Below are 23,277 nucleotides of genomic sequence, written 5' to 3'. Positions count from 1 at the left end.
TTTGTTAGAATATGCACATCGTGAAGTGTGCATGTTGTGACAAATATGTATCGCCTGATTCCTGTTTGATGTGTAGACCAAATATAACCGAATAAACATGAGTATGTACATACTAGAAGTAAGAGAGAAGGATTTGTCTAATAAGCGCTTAAGCCCAGTTTGGGCTTTTTCTGAGTCCCTGGAGTAACTCTATTGATCTCTGTATCCTTTGTGTAGAGCCAGTGGGAGTTGTCTAGCCAGAATCCTGTAGGGAAGAAGATATCAAGTGTAGGAAAGAAGTGGATTGTATGAAAGGAACAACTTGTAGAAAAAACTTGAAACTTAGGCAAAAATGTTCTTTTAGCCCTTTATAGGTTGTAGATAATTATTCTGCCCACAATTCTATGGGGTTTTAATGTATTTTTACTCAGTAGAGTGGTAGAACCCTAGGGTAGTCCAACCTGATGGAACTCACCGGGTTGGTCTATTGGTTAACTTGTCATCGCAAATTAGCTGATTTCAAAGTTGAGAGTTCTAAAGTTGAAATTTTAGTAAAGGCAATTATTTTTATGTGGATTTAAATACTTGGATCATAGATACTGGTGTTCTTTGGTGGTTGGGTTTCAATTAACCACACATCTCAGCAATGGTCGAGCTGAGATTGTACAAGATTACACTTCATTTACATTCATACATATCATCCTCATTCATCCTCTGAAGTAATAACTTATGGTGGTTCCGGAGAATAAAAAGAAAAAGAAAGAAGTAGGGTGGTAGAGGTTACTGATTAGTGATTTTGCATGTATATTGTGACAAACTAATTATCTTCCAGAAATAATGGATTGATCCATATGATATTCCAAGTCTCCAGGTGACCGCTACCCCATTCTTGATTCAGAGCCCATAGGTAGCTGCATCCCTTGTTTGTGCAGTGAGTATACTCATAACATGTATACATAATCATCAACTCAGGATCTGTTATATAATATGTATGTTGTCAGAACCTGACAACAGAAACAATGGTAACCAGGGTCAATATTTATGCGTTGTTAACTAAAAATATAACCAGTTTGGCTAGATCTGAAACTGTTAAACCTCTCACTCAGAAGGGTCCTTTATTTTGGAGCCTTTTAGTTCACTCCATTCATGTATTTAGCTACTCCAGAACAAATTCAAGCTTTCTTAAAAAACCTCTGGTTCATCCTGAGAATTTGTGGTATAGAAATTACAGAAGTATCCTGCAGAACTATAAATTTGGGTTTTGCTAAATTTCCATCGATGAGACAGAATCGATGAATCAGCCCCTTAAGCTCGGCTAAAACCTCTCAGGACATGCTGTTTGGGAAACAAATATATGTATTATAATGTCCCTTGGCCGATGGCATTTGAAGTCAAACATTGATATATATTTATCCATGTATTTATAACAAATTTCAACTCTTCTTATTCAACAGATTTTCAGATAAGAGGTGAAAACTGTTTAGAAATGTTATGGAGTATTCTTTCACTCCTAATTCTGATTTACTTAAAATTATGGTATTTTAAATAACTTTTATTACACTAGATATCAATTTCCTATGATCACTATACAAAAATTCAAAATGGGGACCCCTCCCTTATTTAATTTTTTCCAAAATTTTAATGCCACCAATGCACAATAGTAGAAATTGTTTAAGCTATTTTGAAGAATTTTTATGTAGACTCAATTCAGAGATATTTATCAAAGTACAATTCAACAGACATACATTGCACATATTTCATACATCTTATGGAAATTTTTGTGGTTTGATTTATTTTTAGAGTCAGGGTGTTATGAAATATTGACATTTATAAAAACCAGACATCAGAATTTTAGACTGATATATATATATATATATATATATATATATAGATAATCTTTGTAGATATAGATGAGGAAGTTAATCTATAGTATAAATATTTCATTATTGTAAACTACCTTGAGCTTATTTGTTATTAATAATATCTATTTTAAAAAAAAAATTAAGTTTTTGTTAACATTTTCTAATTTTATTAGCATTGTCACAGTTACACTTATGCCCCTTTTAAGGTAATAATAATGTAACAGCAAATATTGCAGCTAAATCAGCTTATGTTATAAAATTAAATTATTATTTCAGCATGCATTAAAAAATATAATCTTCTTCAATTCATTGCTAATGTATGTATTTATAAATTTATAAACGTGTAAAAAAATGAATTGCAATTCTGCTTGGTATAAATGTGTATTTTAATTTTTTTCCTTTGTATTAATATTGTGTTAACACAATAAATTGTGTAAATACAGTTTATATTAGTACTATTCCCTTTGCTTTTTCATACTGATTTCTTTTGTGAAAATTAGAATATTTCTTTCTACAGAAAAGTGTAATATTTGATGTTGGATTGCTCTTTCCTGGTTTGATGTTATGTAGCTTATTTCCTTTCAGAAGCAAGTTTTATTTGTAGCTTTATATTTCAAATGTCTGTGAACAAGATTACAGTGTATAAAAAATTGCACCAAAAATTTATTTAGTAGTACTACTAACCAATTATCACAAAAGTGTGCAGATTGTACGTAGACACCAACAAATATACAGATATAAATTAGTTTTAATAAACCTAAAGAAGATAACATCCACTAGTTTAATGTTATTGACTAATATTTTGTATTGGAGGAAAAAAATCTAGTTGAATTTGTTTTGAATGTTAAGTTATACTAACATTTTTCATTATAACTTAAATGTTTTGAAGTGTGTTAAAAAAGAGATCTCGGTTTGTTCACAATGAAATGCTTAAAATATTAGCTAAATTAGTTCCTAATGCTAGTAGTTCTTAATCTATAGTAAAGTGAAAATTAATGTGATAGCCACTTTGAAATTTATTAAAAAATTTTATTTTTATTTGTTTGAGAATGTTAGTTTAAAAATATATGCCAAATTTCAATCAGTTTTGGAGGTATAAGATTTTACTTTAAAAACACAAAATACAGATAAAAAGATGTTTTTGTACCCGTGTTTATTGGAATTTTCTTTCTTGTACTAACATTAAGAACATACTAACAAAATGTTGAACGATCTTTTATATATTATATATATTAAAAAAAAAGAAAACTGATATGAAAGATTATATGAAAAGTTTCAAATTGAGCGTATAACTAATTACAGAAAATGTTTAGTTAAGATTTCATAAGAAAGCTGGAAAATTTTGAAATATCTTCGTGTTTCATATCCCCCATCGTGAGTTCAAAAGTTTATATTTACATTTTTATATATATATATTTCACTTTCTTGTGAACACGATAACTGCCATAATTTTGCACCAATCATTCTCAAATTGATTCATAAAATATAACGATCCAAAAACTCAGTCAAGTTCGTTAATGGGCAAAATCGGACGACCTTGGGGATGGAAATGGTGGGGAGCTTTTTTGATAAAACAAAATATCGTTATAACTTTCTTATTAAGTAAAACATTGAATTCGTTTAAAGTTATGTAAGTGAAGTTTTTTGATATCACCAACCGTTGGCCCAGAAAGTGGAAAAAACGGGGTTTCGAAGATAAAAACAAATCATACCTCCTGTAATAGGCACATTATCGAATCGGTTTAAAGTGGTCGTTAGTCCTCTAAACATTACCTAAAATGTTTGTCTGAAACAATTTTTGATATGACCAACCTTACAGCGAGGGATGACAAAAATATTGTTGGAATTGTAAGAAGATGGGGCTTGTCGTATACTGACATGTGAAACTTTTTTCACATGTAACCGCTGTCGTATTGAGTCAAATTTTGAAGTTTTTCTTAACTTTCTTTTTTGTCCCCAACTTAGCACCGGTGAAATCTACCTCCTCCATCTTCCGGCGTCCGAAAAGGATTTTTTTTTTATTACATAAATTTGTTTTATTAGCATGTTAATGCATAAAAGTATATGCTGTGTTATTGAAATGCTTTTTATAAAAATTACATTGGTTTAAACTAAGAGTACAGACTTTCTAATTAATCAAAACCAAAATTCAGAGTTTGACAATTGTATACAAGTAATATTACTTTTGATAGTAAATATAAAATTTTATCTTATTTACTACCTTATACTTAAAGTAAAACTGTTCATAAAAAATGTTAAATTTTTATTATTATTATTATTAAGAATGCTTGAATTTTGCCATACTGGACATATTTTTTGTTTCAAAATAAATATAAGATTAACTGTTAAATTTTGAATAAAAATAATAAATTTAAAAATAAATAAATCTTAATTTATTTATTGGGGTTTGCATTCACTTAAAAGTTTGAGGACTGAAAAGAGGTGAAGGTTTTACATTTTTTTTAAATGTACTAGCATTTACTCATTAATATAACCAAAAAAGTAAATTACATAGTATTATAATTTTGAAAAAAAGAACTTTCCTATTTTCCTAGTATTTAATTTACACTTGTAAAAAAGTGAAATAAACCCACATATTTCATTTTATCATAATGTCCAGATCATGGGATTCCTGATCCAAGATTGAACTTGCACCCTATAGCTGAAAGGTACTTATTGTTGCTTGAAACAGACATTTCTGCCCTGCATATTTGAACTTACATTCTGCTATAGTCAGGAAGGGACTCTTGACTAGATAAACACATAAGAGACAATTTGTATAAATATTAAGTCCATATTTGATAAATACATTAATGATTTAAATTGGAAAGCAAGAAAAACAAATTTCCCCCGAAACAAATATTCCTTTTTTAATGATGTAAGCTGAACTAATTATAATAGATTAAATATAATAATAAAATATAAAATTTAATATTTATTGATGATTCAGAATTGTATAGTATTGCTGTTTAACCTGTGCCTCCATTGTTAATTAGATAACTAGTTTATAAAAATAAAAATATACACGAATGATTTTTTATCTTTTTTAACACCTTGATCGAAACATGGATTGTTTAATGCTAACAGAAACACCGGTTTCTGAGACCATGTAACTAATTTTTTTTATATTTTCTTTTTGCTCCACACTGCAGTGCTTAAATATTCAGTAAATTCCTAATTATGTTTCTAAGCACCTAATTAAACTTTTAAATTTTTTAAATTTATTTTTTATTAGTAAAATGAAAATATAGAAAGGCCAATTGATTTTTAAAAAGTGAGTTTTTTGGTGTTGTAAAAATTTTAAACACATTTTTCAACAAAATAGTTGTATTTACAGCTAATAATTACTTACCTATTATGTAGGTGTAGTTATTACAGCTTAATTATGTAGGTATGATTGTCAGAAAAAAATAATACATGATAGTACAATGTTTTTGTAAATATTTATGAAAATGTTCAAATATTTTTTTAAAATCAGTAACATTTTATTTTTTATCTTTGAAAACACAGTATTTAACATAACACTGTACATTTATACAAAAAAGACAAAAAAATATAAATGTGTTGTAACTATTAAAGTAATAAACTTTTCATTTTACACACAGTGTAATGCACATTCATTACAGATTTTTTTGCTACATTGAAAATAGATGGGGATTTTACAATTGACACAGTTATACTTGGGTCTTCTTTCCGTAATTAAAAGGCATTTTCTGCAAGTTTTTCTCTTAGGCATCTTATCACAGCTCTCCACGTTGTTCATGTTGCTGGTCTTCAACAAGCATTTTTATTAACAAATCCTGTGTGTCCCTTTGAAGATTTGGTATTTTCTATCTCCTTAGATAGGGTTCATGTGTCTTGGCAAGTTCTTTAGTGTACTATGAAATCTTGTCATAATTTCTATGTTAATATAGCACATTTACAAAATGTGTGCGTTTACACTTGCAATGCTGACAAGTCCAGGACCAATGTCAGCAATGCTGACAGGAGGACTAGGGCCAGTGCCTGATCCTCCTATTTGATATGTATATGGCACACTTCATATCCAAAATATCCACACCATATTTTGTGGTATTGTAGTAACATACAATTCCAATTTGTACTTTTCTTAATTTATTTCAGTGCTATGATGCATCATGGAAATTAAAACCACTGCTTTGTTTTTCTGTAGAACAAATGATACCAATGTTCTAATTCCGTTGAATCCAAAACGAGCTGAATTTAGAGGATGATCCAAATGTGAAGGAATTCAACAGGTCTCCTTTTTATCTTTTCTTGTGATGCCTAAATAAGTCAGGACCCTTTTTTTCAAGTTTACCCATAACCTCCATACTTGAAATAGATGTTACATTATGGTGACTTCCATCAATTGGTTTGCACAGCCTAACAGTGGCTTGAGTTGGTTTGCTGAAGTTGTGTTCTTCAGTAGTGAATCCTACTCCGTTATTATCTTTTCCCATATAAATATAAACATTATACAAAAAGGTTGTTTTGGCGTCTGCCAGGCGACATAATTTTTATGCCATATTTGTGCGGTTTCTTTAGCATATACATTCAAAAACTGCACAAATGAGACTAACATGTCATCAATTGTTATATTTTCTGATAAACTGTACATCTGTTTAAGAGTTTTCAATCACTTTGGTGAAAATTCCTGATATTGAAGCTAATTTATCACAAGCCTTGTTTATACGTTGGGTTTAACTATCATCAAATCTTGGACATGAGAGTAAAATTTCAAAGCACTTTACTGACAGACGCATGGAAAGATGGCCTGTTGATAACATCTTTACCAAACATGGATGTAATGATTTCATGGTAAGATTTTAAAACAGAGGACAAAAACAATAAGCCGGTTACAAGATTTATCTTCGTATTGTCGGTATCACGGTAATTTGACTTACTCGTTGAATCACTTAATGTATTTTTTACCGCTGCAAGTTTTACATGTGTATAACTATTTGATCAATTTTATTGGGATCAAACAGCATATCTTTTCAGGCGTCTTTCCTAATCTTTTTGCTATTTCAGTCAAGCCTGGCAAACGTCTTCTAATGATGTTGTGCACTGGTGTTTGCCTGCAGGCACTCATCCTTGGCTCATTTGTGCACCAAGCATAACCTGGTTCACACTCATTCTTTTTCATTCAGCCTGAAATATTCTGGCAAGTTCTTATTAACTAGTTCATTTTCGTTGACCAGCTCACCACCTATCGCTGCATCAGGCCCTGTTTCACTGTCCATATCCTCTGTGTCTTCATTTAACACTTCATCAGACAATACATAATCTGGGTCAGTATTCATCATACAAAATATGTATGTCCACATTATTTAGAGAATATATTAAAAATTACACACAGTTTATGAGAAAAACAATAAAATTTACACAATTAATAAATACGAGATATAACATATACAGAAAGAACCGGTTAGACAGACCAGCACGTAACAAATGCACATAGGAATAACCAGTCATACAGACCAGGCGAGTTACATACAACAATAAACCACTGTCAAATACTGCCCTCAGACTACATGAAAACAGATTTTTTGGGGAGAAGGATAGTGGGGGATAAGCTACTGAGCAGCCTAGAGAGCAAGGTCATGTAGGGATGCTACCGTATAAAAACAAAAATTTCTCCCCGGTCTCAGATACCGGTGTTTTAATAAAGATGTTAAAACATTTTACTTATTCTACAATCTACAAAATTTTGAAAAAATTTTAAAAAGTGTAAAATAAACTAGAAATATTCTAAAATTTGAATAATGAAAATTTGCTCCAATAATTAACGAGATATTTCGATGAAAATAAATTTAAATAAAACTTATAAAAGCTTTATTAAATAAATAGGACTCTCATAGAGGTAATGATTAAAAACTATATACAGGAATATTTGCTCATCGAGATAAACTAGTAAAAAAGTAAATCTTATTTCTTCATACGGTTCAAAAAATTATAAATGTAAAATATTAATGCAGAAATCTAACTGTATGACAAGATATAAAACTATTATATAAGAAAAAATCCAACATGAAATTTGAAAAATGTTGGTTCAATAGCTAAAAGCATCTCAAAATTTTGATAGAAAAAAATAATTGTTTGACCCGTTATTTATTAAATAAGATACTATTGACCTATATTTTTATTTATCTATGTTATCTTGACCGAAAGATGAAACTTGGTATTCAAACCAAAATCAAAATAGAAATTTAATTATAAAGAAATGATAAAAAAGCAGATAGTCAAGGAAATTGAGATTCGATTATATAGATAATTTTTTTTTAAATATTTTTTCTATGGCTGTATTGTAATGTTTGAATTACACATTTGAAATCTGTATTTTAATAAGGATCATTATGATACAGCTGTTCAACCAATCAAAAGCATTACATTGTTTATGCTTTTGTTATTTATCTTGGATTCTGAAGAAGAAATGTTTTTAACACCGATTGATATTAAAGAAAAGGGAGTTTATGAATAATAACCTGTTGTCACACAAGTTTATTGGTTAATGTATGTTTTGAAAATTTTTTTTAATTATTCAATAAAGAATGTTTTCTTTCATTGATTTAAATGAATAATCTCAATATTTTCTTAGCCTTAGAAAAAATATGGTATGCTGTTCTCTGTAATAGCCATTAATGCATTCTTGTGAAGGTTATGACGCAAGCCTGACTTGTAATAATTAATAATTTAATTATTAATTAATTTATTAATTAATTTAATTATTAATAATTAATAATTTAATTCGCACCCGTGCATTAATGGCAATCATTATAGGCTCATTCTACACAGTATGTCTGAAAAGTTCGTGAACTAATTTAAATAAAAATACAGAATTAAAGATAAAAAGATTTACTCACATCAGCCCTCTACCTTTTTTAGTTATACACTAGTTGCAGCGCTGGTAGAGTCTGTCAAACGCTCTGGAGAAATCACTTCATGGGATCGTCTTCAACTGCTCGGTGCAAACCCTTTGGATGGCCAGAATGTCATTTAAAAAGTGGCCTTTCAACTTCAACTTGAGTTTCAGGAACAGAAAATAGTATGCTAGAGCCAAGTCGGGTGGGATAAGATGGTGATTTGATTTGTGGCATAATAATGTGTTAAACTGTTGCCATGTGTGTTGGTGCATTGTCGTACAAGAGTCCAACTGCCTGGATCCTGGTACTAGGGTCGGAGTCGACAAATGCGATGCATTAGTATTTTATTACTTCCAAATAGAATTTAGAATTCATGGTTTGACCAGTTGGGACAAATTCATGATGAATCAGGCCCTTTGAGTCAGAGAAAGCACATCATAGTTTTCATTCTTGATTTTTGCTGCGTGACTTTCAGCGGTCTTTGTGCTGCAGGACTCGACTAAGAAGCAGATTGATGCTTCATTTGTGGATCATACATGAAGCACCAACTTTCATTCCCAACTGTCATTACAACTGTTTGCAAAAAAATTTGGGTCGCTATCGGCAGTTTCAATGAAGTCTTAAGTGCAAGATAGATGCAGCTGTTTTTGTTCTTCGGTCAAGAAGTGTGGAACGAAACGAGAGCACACCTTTTGGCGGTTCATTTTTTCTGTTAGAATTGTACATACCATGGCTTTATCGATGTTTAGCTCTTCTGCTATGGCCCGAAGGGTAAGATGAGGTTTTTTGAACAGGAGCATGTGCACTTTTACAACATTTTCATCATGAACAGCTGTTGATGGCCTCCCACTGTGTTTGTTGTCATCCAATTACTCTGCCATCTTTAAACAGCTTCCATCACGTGTATGTTGTAGTATGAGACGCGGCTTCATCACCGAATGCTTGCCCTGATATAGAATAAATTTCAGCGAAACATTTTTGAAGTTTAACACAAAATTTTATCGCACTTCTCTGTTCCATGTCGTGAGCTCGTTCAAGGACACATGAATACAATGTATGTGGCCGATTGTAACTCGATACTGGAGTGATGAAACGTGATGAAATTTTGTTCTCGCACTCATCAGACATCATACTGCATAGTTTCTAGGTTTTCTGAGAGATGCCGCTACTTGTATCGACTACAGAAATGTAGTTCGGGAACTTTTCAGATCTACTATGTATAATGTACTATTTCACAATATTTTTGTTGATTTAAGACTGAATAAAAAGTTACTGAATAGCATTAATCTATACCATGTTGCCTTTATTCTAAGTAATATAAATAATGGGTTTACTAATATGGGTGTTATGCTTAATTAAAATTTTTAATTTATTATAAAAAGATGAATTATCTTCTAGGGCCATTAAAAATTAAATTAAAAATAAACTGCTTGTGTATGATAACTTTATGGAACCATGACATAATAAGGAACGGTTAGAATTAACTAATGTAGGGGATTTTTATTTGTTTTTATAAGGTTGCATTTTCAGTTTTAATGCATAATTAACATATGGGTTCATATGGGTTTTAATACATATGGGTATTAAGAGGTTCATTTACATTTGTTGTGAGTGTTTGGTTCTAGTTTTAGATAAAATTTTTATTCATAGATTTTAAAATTAAATTAGCTACTGTATTTGTTACTTTTGTTGAAAAAATCATTGTTATCATGGTTGATTTTTTTATGTGTTTGCTTTGATGCACAAATGTGCTTATGTATTGTTGTGTGTACTTTTACAAAAAATGAAAATGTAAGTACATACAGTGTCTTTTTTTTAAAAATCTTATATGGATTGTTAACATAATTAATAATGTTATGGGATGGTGATCTGACTTATTTTTTCATTATGTGTTAAATTGAGCAGGGGCAATATTTTATGTCTATAATTAATATTCATTTGTCAATTTATTACTTCTTAGGTTGTTAGACTAAGCACAGCTAATAAAATTTCTTACGCATGGCTTTTGATCTCCTTTGCTTGCTCTATTTTTGTTACATCAATTTTTTAATATATTTTTTTTTAGTTTTCGTTTCTTTTTTTTTTCTCCGAAGCAGAAAAGAATGTTATTGATTAATTATATATTTTTATTTTGATCACTATTTTGAGAGACTTAAATGCAGTTAATCTTTTTTAATTATTTATTTTTTTATTCCCTTTGTATAGACAAACTTATTTTAATAAATGCGGGGGTGTGGTTATGAATTATTTTTTGTGACCCTGGGCCTTGCCATTGGAGGAGGCTTGGGGTGACAGGGGGGGTACTTATGTGCCCAGATTTAGTTGTAGGTGTTTTTTTCTAATTTTTTCTTTGTAAATTTCCACACTCTTTTATCCATTATTATTGTTCCTTTATTTAAAGAAAAATTACATAACAAACTAAACAATATTACCTTTACTATTTTGATTTGAATTTTTTAAATTTAATTGTACTGTTTGTTGTCTTTTCTTTTGATGTTTACAGCCTCTTTTACTGACATCAACTTGCGAGGTAAGTGAAAATCATATAGTTGATGAAAAAGTTAAAATATAATAAGGAATAGTTGAATGCAGTTATTTTTATTTTTTTTAACCTGATATTTTTAAACCGTAGTGTTCACTAGTTTTTTTTTGTTTTAGTAACTGAAGTTCAGTATACATTCTTGAACATCATAAAAGTCTAGTAGTTTACCGGGCATGTTATCCTTGACTTTTAAGTTTTGGTTGCAATACATTTTTTTCGTGAATTATTCAGCCGATTGTTGAAATGTAGTTGTTATTTTGGCATTACTATTCATTTTATCAACATTTCATTTTATAAATTCTTTATATTGAAATGAGTGATGTATGTTAATGTCAATTCATAATTGGAAGTTATATTTTCTGCATGAAACCAATTGTTTTAGTTATTTATGATTCTTTTTCTCCATAATTTAATAGTTTTTCTTTCATCTAGATAAAAACTTATTTTTTTCATTTTTTTTTAATAAAAACAAAAGTAATGAAATGTAAAGTACATATATTAGGCCTACCCAATGTACAAGCTTGTGACGTCACGAGCAGACTGCGTATTACTAGTCGGCCTGAAAAAATCAATTCCGCGTATCAAAACAAAGTATTACTTATTATCATATTATATGTGGTAATTACTATCATATTTACATTTACTAATTATAAAAAATACTTAATTAATTCTTTTATAACCTTTATTTGTACAAAATTATTAATTTTTAATAATAAACAAAAGCTTACTTGAATTTTCATCATGCATCTAATTCAAACTTGTGGCAAGTTCACCATCCTCGCTAAACGAATTACTGTCACTTTCATTTTTACTTTCACTATCAGACTGTGCACATATAATATAACGTTCTGTCATTTTATCTATCAGTGGTTCCAGTTTTTCATATAATTTCTTCAATATTTTTTACTTTTTCAAAATAGGGTTTCCAGTCATCTTCATTTATGGAATTAATTTTCTCCGTAGTCAATTTTTCAGCATTTGTGAAAGAAAATGTTGTGTTATGACTAGTCACATGTCTTTTTACAACTGACCATACCATCTCGATCGGATTCAAATCAGGATGGTACAGCGGGATTCTAAGAACACGATGCCCATGTTTTTTTCAGAAGTTCATCCAACTATATTTTTGTAATTCACTTTTATGTAACTTTACTAATTCATATAACTGTGGTTAAAGCATTTATGAATTACACAGAATATGGGTTTTCTTCAGCCAATTGGTCATATCTTTTCTTCTGGAGTTAGAATTTGGCGCTTTATCAATACCTGTATTGTGATAAGGGGCGTTATCATCAACCTACTGACATTGGTTGAAGATTTGGAATCAATTTTTCAAGTGCCCATTTCATGAAATTGTCTGTATTCATGTTGTGATAGTAGTCAACACTTTTTGAACTGACTTTCCAAGTTAGTAATGTATTTGGAATAAAACTGATTTCTCCTCTAGCATGAATTACTATTAGACAGTCACTTTTATTAATCGGCACATAAAGTCTCTCAACAATGCCATCAAACTGTGACTTTGTTGAACAATGCTTACCTAAAATGTACGTTTCATCCAAGTAAACAATTGTAGCATTGTTTTTGTGCACTTAGCCATTGCCTGCAAATATTCAATTCTCTTCCACCTGATATCGGATTTCTCAATTAAAAGTTTTGTATTATTTTCAGTTTATGCCGTTTGAAACCTAACTTTTTCAAAATAATGGCTAAAGTCGATTCACTGCTTTTAAAATCAATAAATGACTGAAGTTCTTGCTGTAATTTTTTTAAAGTAGGTAATTCATTCTTGTTTGAATGAAAATAATTAACTGTTCTTTTAACTACACCTAAATCAAAACTATCCAGTCCACTGACAGGTTTTGAATCTTGTTAATACATTTTCGGCGTACTGAAAGAACATGATTGGGATATTGATTGAAAAATCGTCATTTTTTCCTCGTCTGAGTTTTTGAACCTGTGTTCTTGATATCCTACAAACAGCAGCAGTTCTTTCTTCGCATTTTTGAATGCCAATTATATGTTTGTTGTCAGTGAATTTACCTACTTTTAGAGCTTCTTTTTTTATAAAATCATTGATAATTTCATGTACTTGACTCTTATGTTTTTTTTCTTAACTACGGATTTAAATTCTGCTGTAATAAACCACTCTAATAACAAATGAACAAAAATAAAACAAAAAATAATATATTACAAAAAATTTCAAAAAACAATGAGTAAAATAAAATAATACGACCGCACAAAAACGCTATCCGAATACCTTCACTGAACATGATATAAATTGGACTAAAGTTTATTTCTTTATACACACTTTGTGTACTACAAATGACAGATCTAAATATAATCGTGACGAAAGACATCATTTCTAACTGCATGTATAAGTTTTTATTGGCCTCTACATAATACCAATCAGGGCATTATTCATTGGTTAAGGAATTTTTGTTTACAAGATTGAGTCATTAAGAATTTTTATTCATGTAATCATCTCAAGAAAGAACTGAACTCACAATTACATAAATGCATTTTTTGGGCACCCATATTTTTTGTAAGTCAAAAAATGAGGTAAAAATAATAATTACGTGCAAAAATAATGTTTTGGAAAACAATAATATGAGATGTCAGCATGTGACGTCACAAGCTTGTAGATTCGCTGGGGCAACTATAATATATTGATATTTCTACATAAATTTATATTAATGAAACTTCTTTTTTTTATAATTAGAATCAAAGCAAGTTATTTAAATAATAATTTTCATTTATTTTTTTAGAAGATTTAATTTATAGATGATATAATTATTTGAGTTAAATAAAGTATATCATTATTTTATGACATTAAGATATAATATTCTGGTTTTTTTTTTTTCATTTTATAATTAATTGTATAACTTGTTTATGTTATTGAGATCAAGTAGTATATATATATATATATATAATTTTTTTTATGGTTTTTAATTTGGTTAAATTTACTTAATTAATTACCCAGTATTAGTTTTTTCTTGCTTATGATTTTTTTAAAATTAAAACTTCTCTCTATTAAAAAAAAAAATAATCAAATAATAAATTGATGCAACATTTATTTATACAAATAAATTCAAGGTGTTATCATTTTTCAAAACTTATTTTCCTGTTTAAAGAAGTAAATATATATAAATATAAACAATACGTTGTGGTTCATTGCAGAAAATTTTAATTATTATTATTAATTTGAATATGTATAGGTAATTTTTTAAAATGAATTTTATTTGTTAATTTTCCATATATTTTTTTCCAATATATTAAGTTCGTGATGATGTTGTAGGACCAATTATTTCAAATCAAAAAGTAAAGGAATATCCTTTCCTTGCCCTGTGATACCTCTGACAGCATTTCTTTTTTTCTTTCATTTTAAAATGTGTTATTTTATAAACAGTTTCATTATTTATAATTAATTCTGAATATGGGCTTAAAAATGCAATAAATTTTTTTTTACTGTTTAAATCTTTAAAATCTTTTTTTGAATATCGATTCAAACTCAGAATGTACTATTTATTATCTTTTAAAAATTACTAGTTTGCTTTTGCACTGCTCTGGCCCATGAGCTCAAGAACATAGCAAAATGTAATCTACTGCCAGCTATGTCCAATCTACAATCCAGTTGCTCCTTTTGTGTGGCCCTTATAGATTTTATTTACATACTTTATTTTATGCATTAAAAAATTAATAAAAATTGTATTTATATAAATAATTGAACATCTGTGTATATTGGCAGTGACTGCTTAACTGCAAAGTTCAGTTTCCATGTCTATTTTTTATATTAAACTATTGACAACATTCATAAATTTCTCTTATAGTCTTAAGTTTTTTGTATAAGTTTTTATTCTGAATTTTTTATTAACATTTGTGAAATTTTTAGAACTTTTTACTGTTAATAATTAGATAATTAGATGCCCTGTAGTTCTATAAAATTCCAGATCATATCCAGGAAAAAGTTACTTTGATTAGTGGAGTTTTATTGTTAACTCTAAGGATTTTAGATCTGAGGCCAGATTAGACCAGTTTTGAAATTTTAATTGACTTTTGATTTGCTGCCATTGTAATTTTTCTTTAATTGTAAAATAGACTTAAAATTAATTCTATATCGGTTTTAACTACTATTGATCATTTTGTTAAGTTTATTTCATTTTTTAAGACCTGTTCATTTAGAACCGTATAGTTTTTATGATTCATTATATAAATATAGTTTTAATGATAGTATGATGGATGTTTTCTTAATCGATTACCCAAGTTATTGTATTTAAAAAACTATATTCAGAATTAAAATCATTGTCTAGTTTTTATTTTCGTACAATTTAAGAATTTAATTCAAGTGATTAATCTAATTGAAATCATACCTGCTTATTCCACAATGATTTCCTCTCCACAACCACCAGAGGTGTGGATATTTACAAATTTTTGTGGTGTTTTAAGCTTTTAATAAATGCTTATAGATTTATTTATTATATTTATGAGGTTTGATTAAGCAGTGATTTGATGATTGATTTTAAGATTTGACAGCTTTACTAACTTAATTGCTTAGTCAAAGAAAATTAAAATAAATAACTAAAAAAATAATTTTAAATTATTTTGAGAGTAATTTAAATTATAAGTATGTATTTATTATTGATAATTCTGTATCAGGATTTTGGTAATGATTTTATCGAAACCTATTAATGGTATTGTTTTAGTGTGAAACATATTACAAAATGCATTTAGTAAGGAGTAAAGACATCTCATAATTTTTGAAGTAACAAAGTCCATAATTAAGATGTTAAGCGTATAAATTAATTCCTATTGTGTAGGTGTATGTTAAAACAGAACATTTCAAATTATAGTCCATAAAATTTTATTTGTATAAGTTCTAGTATATTTGTTTATACTAAAACCATTTATACTAGATTATAAATATACTAGTTAATAAATTTGTAATCTTAAAATTAAAAGATTTTAAATTTAAATGTGAATAAAAGTTATTTTCAACTCTGAAGAACATTAGTTCAAACTTGTTGCACCACTTTTTTAAGAAGCAGCCAGTAGGAGCTTTTATGGTAAATAGTCTGCAAGTTGATACTGATTCCAATACACCCATCTTATTTCAATTAATACAATGGGGGGTCTCAATGTAGATGTGTAATCTGGGACCAGAAAAAATCATCATCTAAATTCAATTTATGTTCTTGTAATTTATTTATGTATTAAAAGTATATCTGCAGAAAAAAAAGTTTAATTAATTTAGCACTTATGATTTTTTTAAATTGTAATGTTACACATTTATGTAACAAGAGGAACATGAGTGGAGTGTAATAGATAATTTTAATTTTTTTTTCTTTAATTTCAAACAGAAATATTTATATTTATTTACCAAAAAATTTGTTGCCCCCTTCCCCCTACTTATATTCATGATATTCAGATTGTTTTGGATGAAGATCTCCCTTCAGACAAATATTGTATAACTTGTTACTTCTTACTTTAAAAACATTATTTCATTTTTTGTGATGCTAATGATTTTAATCCTAATGTTACATTGAGATCTTTAGTAGTTTCTCTCATTTGAGTGGTGTAATTAAACTCTAGCTTCTATGTTAAACTGGAATGGTGTATTACTTTTGGTTGATGGACCCGATCACATGTAGTTGAAACCATTAAGTAATTTTATTGAATTGTTCTATTACCAAAACGTATTCCAGTATTGTTTTCGAGAGATTGCACCAGTGAATTTGTTACACCATTGAATAAAAGGGTTCATGTAAAAATTAATGCCAAGCAACCTTTATTTTTTTTTTTTTTTAAATCTAATGTTATTACTTTAAAGGCATAAAGAGTTTAGTCCTAGAATAGAACAATTTTATGATTTAAACTTACATATGTAACATTATTATGTTTTTATTAGGATTTTGTTTTTGTAGATTGGTATTAAACTTTTATACAGATGTATGTTAGATAATTTTGAGTGTAATCCGTAATTTTTTTCTTCCCATTTTTAAAATTATTTTTTGGTTGAAATGTAAATTAGTAATCTCTAACTTCTGTTTTTCATTGGTCTGTTCAAATATGATCATTCATTTTTTGCTCTTCTTTCTACATTGTTATTTATTTTATCGAACTATCTCTTTCTATGTTTACCTCTTCATTTTTTTACCGTTGGTAATGGTTCTTTTTTCTTAATTTCTCTTTTTCGCAGTTACATACAATCTTTATCTTCAGTTATATCCTCTTTATTTCTTTAAATCTCTTTTATTCTTTACAATATTCAAATTATAAATTTAATTTCACTTTCCTGAAATTTACTGTCCTCTTCATTACTAGATTCAACATAGCTTGGTAGGTAATGTCTTATATAAAACACAACTTAAATACTCTTTGTACTCTATGGAGCTGGAGTATTGGCAAATTCGTATAACAGGATGGATTAGAATGATGTTTTTTTATTTTTAAAAGAAACAGCCAATTCAATATAATATTATATTTCAAAATAATATTCAATAAAATATGCAGTGCTACATAAAAATGAAACAGGATTCATTATTCTTGCCTTTTTTTCAGATAAGGGTCACGCTTTGATAGAAGCCCTTCTTAACATTCCTTTCACACTCTGATTTAATCTGTTAGCAGTTGCACTCTTCCACTGACTTTTTAACTTAGTTACTGCCATCTGATGTTTCAGATTCATTTACTTAAATGTTTACTTAAAGTCTTCAATGTTTCCCTGTAATATCTTTTGTTTGGAAGTTGTCAGTTTAAATCCCTGTCAGGCATAAAAATTTTCACATACTACTGAGGGACATTCAGTAATTAGAGACAAATTATGTTAGAAAAATGATTATTTGTCCCCTATCAATGAAACTAACTATCTTTTTTTCAACATAATCCTTCATTTAGACACTATTCCATCTCTGTGAGCTTTTCTATCCCAGTAGTAAAGAATTGTTCACCTTGGTCTTTGAGCCATACTAGTACTCCTTTCTTGACCTGCTCATTTTTGCTGAACTTGACAGAACGTAAAGATTCTTTTAGAGAAGCAAACAAACAAAATCTAACGGTATGATCAGGACTGTAAGGCACATGTAGCAATACCTCCCAACCCAACTTTTGAGTGATTTGGGTGCAGGTATTATGCAGAAGAATTATTCCTTTTGAAAGAAAATATATATTTATTTTCACACACAATTACATATTTTATTTTTAATAATATTAAAAAAAAAGAAAATTCAGTAAAATAATTTCTGCAATATAACATAAAATGTGTGACTTGTATGAAAATTTAGGTACCCTATGCAGACAAATCCGTGTCTTGAGTTACCATCGCAATAACATTTCATAGAGTGAAACAGAAATTCTGATACGCAGATAGCAACTTAAGATAACAATAATAGTCTATAAATATTGTAATTGTAAAATAGTAATTTCTTATAACAATTTCTACAGTAATTAGATTAGAATAATAACTTTTCAATTTCATTGATTTTGATTTCTAGTAACCATACAAATAACAGAGCATTGTATTTTCTAAAATTTCTGGATTCCATTATATTATTAGGTAACAAACTTTATACCTTCAGAGCCACAAATGAATAAAAATGCCTATACAGTTCGAATTTTGGCAAAGGTAACAGATTTATCATTCCTACTTGAATTATTCTTGATATATGTGTGTTACTCTGTACATATTACACCTTTTATAAGAAATTTTTAGAACACTAAAGACATACAAATATCTTAAGGTAATGCTAAGTTTTTTAAAAAGTGAAAAATATTTGCTAAATCTATTTTTATTTGAAATCATTCTAATTACATGTTTTTTGTGCTACCAGTAGTGGCTTTATATTAGAATAATACATACCTCCCCAACAAGTTACATACATTAATCTCACTTCTATAAAGGAGCGACACAACATCTTCAGTAACTTTGTTATACAAAAATTCTCTAACAAATAACATTTATATATACTTAATCAGATTTATTTTTTATCTTGCTTATATGTTCCTTCCAAGACAGATTCATGTCTAAAATTACTCCAGATACTTAACTGTAATTACTTGCGATATAATTTGGCATCTACAATTTATTTTTGTATTACAGTTTAAATTGCAATATAGCATTTCTGGTAGACATTTTAATTGAAAAATTATATAATTGGCTTCATTGCAATTAATCTTAGCCATTTTTGATTAACCACTACCTAATTCTAATAAGTCTCCTTCAATATTTTTTGTTATTTTGTATACATATTTAGCTTTGCTTTCCAATGTTGTGTCATTAAATGCGAATTAAATTTGTAAAAAGCAATTACATTAAACTCTATTTCAATTCATACACCATCTGTGGATTTAAAATTTATTTTAGAATAATCAATACAATGTAGGCCTATTCCTTTTTCAATATATACAGTAACACCTCCTGCTCGATTACTAGAATTACAGTTAGAGAAACAGTCATAATTATCAATTTGGTATTTAAATAATTTTTCAAAAATCCATATTTCAGTCAGTACTATTATTTCAGGCATTTTTTCTAGTAATAACTCTTGTAGAAATTATGAAAAGTTTTCATATGTGCATCTAGTTCCTTCTAAAACCAAACATAATTTTTTTTCTACCATTTTATCTGATTATTAACTGTTATAAACATAACAAAAAAACAAATAACATTTTAGGTCAACTTCACTAAGTTATCTAAATCAGAAAGATATTTAAGTGCACTGATTGGCCGACCTGTTTGCCTTTTTAAAATGTTTCAATTATGTATCCATAAGTATTTTAATCCTTTTTCCTTTTTTGTCTTCTTACATGCTGCAAGAATTTTTTGTCTTTCCACAGATAGGATTTTGTTGATGTAGATGTATATGTCTATAGGGAGACTCATTTGAGAAATCTCGTTTTATTCTTCTGTTTCTCAGGTGCTTATCTTTGTCAATTTTTCTTGTCAGTTTAGTCAATATTGAGAGTGGTGTATTTTCCCTTCATCCTGGGAGTCGAAGACAGTCATTGATCAGAAATTGGGGTAATTCAATGCCTGTCATACCTTTTAACAATACCTTAACAAATACGTTAACAATACCTGTCATACCTTTTAACAAATCAACTTTGTCTTCATTAGGTTCCAAAGGATAATTATGTATTTTAATGAAATTTTCCTTAGAAATTTTAAATATTCCTCTGCAATACTTTGTTATTATTTTTCAAAGTGAGTATTTTGAGAAATTGGGCTTCTGTTTTTTCCAAACATATACTAAATTGTTTCTCTTGTTGGTTGATTTTCCTTAATACATCTTCAGTGTCTGTATAGCAACATTCCAACGAAGTTGCCTAATTGTAGTCCATTTTTTTATTATCCTCTAATATTGTTTAGCAGACTGACAATATCTTTTAGCGATAAATCTTCTTATGTTGGTGATAATTGTATTCTTTTCTCCTTCATACATTCTTGACAATTCCACTTTTTCTTATTTTTTTTTAAGAACTTTTATTCCTTCTAACTTCAGATTAACACATGTGCCCTGAAATTTTGTGTTACAAACACAGCATGATATGTACAATCCATTCCCACTAATTAAAGATTTGTTTCTTATTTTACACAATGTTTTACAATGAATTTGACCAATTAGAAATTGCTTTTAAAACAAATAACTTTATTAGATGTAAGCTAACTATATAAACAATTAAATTATAAATACCTTTATCATATCTGATAAGGCTGATGGAGCACAAACCAAACCCAACCATTCACATTGCTTATTCATACTCTATTGAGGAGGAAACATTCTGCTCTCTCAAAGCCATAAATTTTTTTAAAAATTCAGGATGTTTCTTCCCATTTCACTTTATTTTCTAGCATGTCACAGTAGTACTCACTGTTGATTGTACATTATTGCTCCAAATAATCACAGTAAATGGGCCTTTTTATTACCAATATTATACCAATATTATTATTACTTTTACCAGTTGATGCATAGGTTTTGAATTTTTTTTTTTAGATTGTGAACTTCAATGTTTATCCATTCCATACTGTGGTGTTTGTATTCTGGTGCAAAATGATGAATTCAAGTTTGATTACAAATAGTGTAATTAAAAAAAAGTGGCAAAACATCAATCAAAACTTACACTGACCTTCTTCTTCGATGAAAATTCATGACATTTGCCCTGCCTGATTTATAAACTGTTTGATTTGCTTCTAAACATTTGCACGGTTAATATGTTTTACATTTCTGTTTTAACATCCATGAGTGAATTTCAGCTAGTTTTACACCTTCAGAAAATAAAAATCTTGTCATAGCACGCTGTTCTTCCACGGTACACATTTCAAAGAGAGTCGACATTTTGAAATAAACAAAAGTTATACTGAAAACCTTTTTCAAACAGCTGATACTTTCTGTCAGAGATTCCAACTTTGATGTCTGTCAGCTTCAATGTATTCTGTTAAATAGTTTCTGTTCTGTTGTCATTTGTCTCATTAATTACTGAACTACTCCTGTACTAATAGCCATTTTATATTCCCTGTAGAATTTTGGTATCAAAAAGACCATCTGACTAAAAATTAACCAGATCCTCTTGCCCATCCCCCCCCCCCAAAAAAAAAACAGTTATTGAGAAAATGGGCATAAGAAAACTTACTTTCAATCATAGTGAAAGTCCTGATGTGAGTTTTTTCACACTTTTTTTTTTATAATTATAGGATCTGTTCATTATTTTATTCTTTTCTTTCTTAATTAATCTACCTTTCAATTAATTTGTTATACCTTTTGTTTTCTTCTTCTTATCACAATAATTAAAGAAAACTCTTCTGTTGTAAAAAGTTATCAGTTTGTTGTAGTAGATTTTTACAAGATTCTTAGTTCAGTATAATTTATCGATCAAAAAACTTTTCTTTAAATTTATGATACTATTTCTGTTTTATTGGGTGGTATCTCAGTTTATAAATTGATTGATTGTGTCTTGTTTTTACTTTTTAGAATTTTATATTTGGCTCTGTAGCTATGTTTATTTTAATCTTTGATTTCCTAATAGAGAAAGAAAAGTTAAAGAAATTATTTATTTTACTAATTCATTATGTATGTTATGTTTTTGTATAAATATTTGTATTTAAAATTATTCTATTCTATCAAATCATATTAACATCAGGAAAAGAGCTCTTTGTTTTTAGAACTCTAATTCTGAAGGTCTTGCTTAGGTCTTGCTTAGAAAACTAGTGAAATCCATAAACGGGTCATTAAAATTTTGAAGCATTATTTAATATTTTAATTGATTTACAATGCCTCACTACTGATTATAGTTATACATTTTTTATACCTATTTTTAAAACTATTATGTTTACAGTATATGGAACACAGTTTTGATTTTGTTTTAAAATCAGTTTTATAAAAGGTGATGTATAAATCTTTTTCTGGGGTATAAAAATTGGATACCCAAAAGGAATCTACACTCTAGTTACATATTTTTCCATGCCACACTGGCATCTAAATTACAAAATGTAATAAAATTTTGTAATTTAATTTCATTTTAATTTGTAATTTATAACTGAATTCTTAAAGAAACCAATATAATATGAAACCATATCTCTATATTTAAGTGCAGAAAATATATATCATATTTCCAGAAAAAAATGAAAACATTAAAAGTAAATTACTTAATGTTTGACATATAGATATATTTCAAAAACTTAAAAAAATTATCCTTAAAAATTTTAATTTGACAAAACCATCTGTTTTTTGTTTGTGAATCAGAAGAGCCTTCTTTTATTTAATTTACCTAAAAAAATTTTAAAGGCAGTTGGTATACATGAAACTGAATACGGTAAATCTTTTTAAATACTTATATAAATTTGACTGTTCATTTGTGTGATATGTTTATCTTCAAACTTAGTAGTCACACTTAAAAGTAATTTCTTTTTATCACTGTAAAGAGTTTTTTCCATTAAGAAAAACTCATGTAAACTTGTGGTAACATAAAAACTTTAACTTTATTGTAAACTTATGGTTACATTGATTTGATAGTATTTTAAAACTTAAGAAATATTTGA

At 28.4% G+C, this 23,277-nt stretch overlaps 1 protein-coding gene across 12 annotated transcripts in view; it reads left to right on the top strand.

Annotated features, from left to right (window-relative positions):
• The window catches only part of mub (poly(rC)-binding protein mub), a 493,744-nt gene that overhangs the window by 434,866 nt on the left and 35,601 nt on the right, over positions 1 to 23,277 (top strand). For 9 of the 12 annotated variants that reach the window (XM_075376032.1, XM_075376033.1, XM_075376022.1 and 6 more), the window contains one exon: positions 11,208 to 11,234. The exons of the other annotated variants lie outside the window; for them this stretch is intronic. In XM_075376032.1, the coding sequence (XP_075232147.1) occupies positions 11,208 to 11,234 (27 nt within the window). The remainder of the gene's footprint in view (positions 1 to 11,207; positions 11,235 to 23,277) is intronic. 12 annotated transcript variants of the gene reach the window in all.

Source organism: Lycorma delicatula, chromosome 9, assembly GCF_047948215.1.
Source record: "Lycorma delicatula isolate Av1 chromosome 9, ASM4794821v1, whole genome shotgun sequence".
NCBI lineage: Eukaryota > Metazoa > Arthropoda > Insecta > Hemiptera > Fulgoridae > Lycorma > Lycorma delicatula.
Note: the sequence above shows the minus strand (reverse complement) of the source record. Positions and strands in the feature narration are given on the sequence as shown.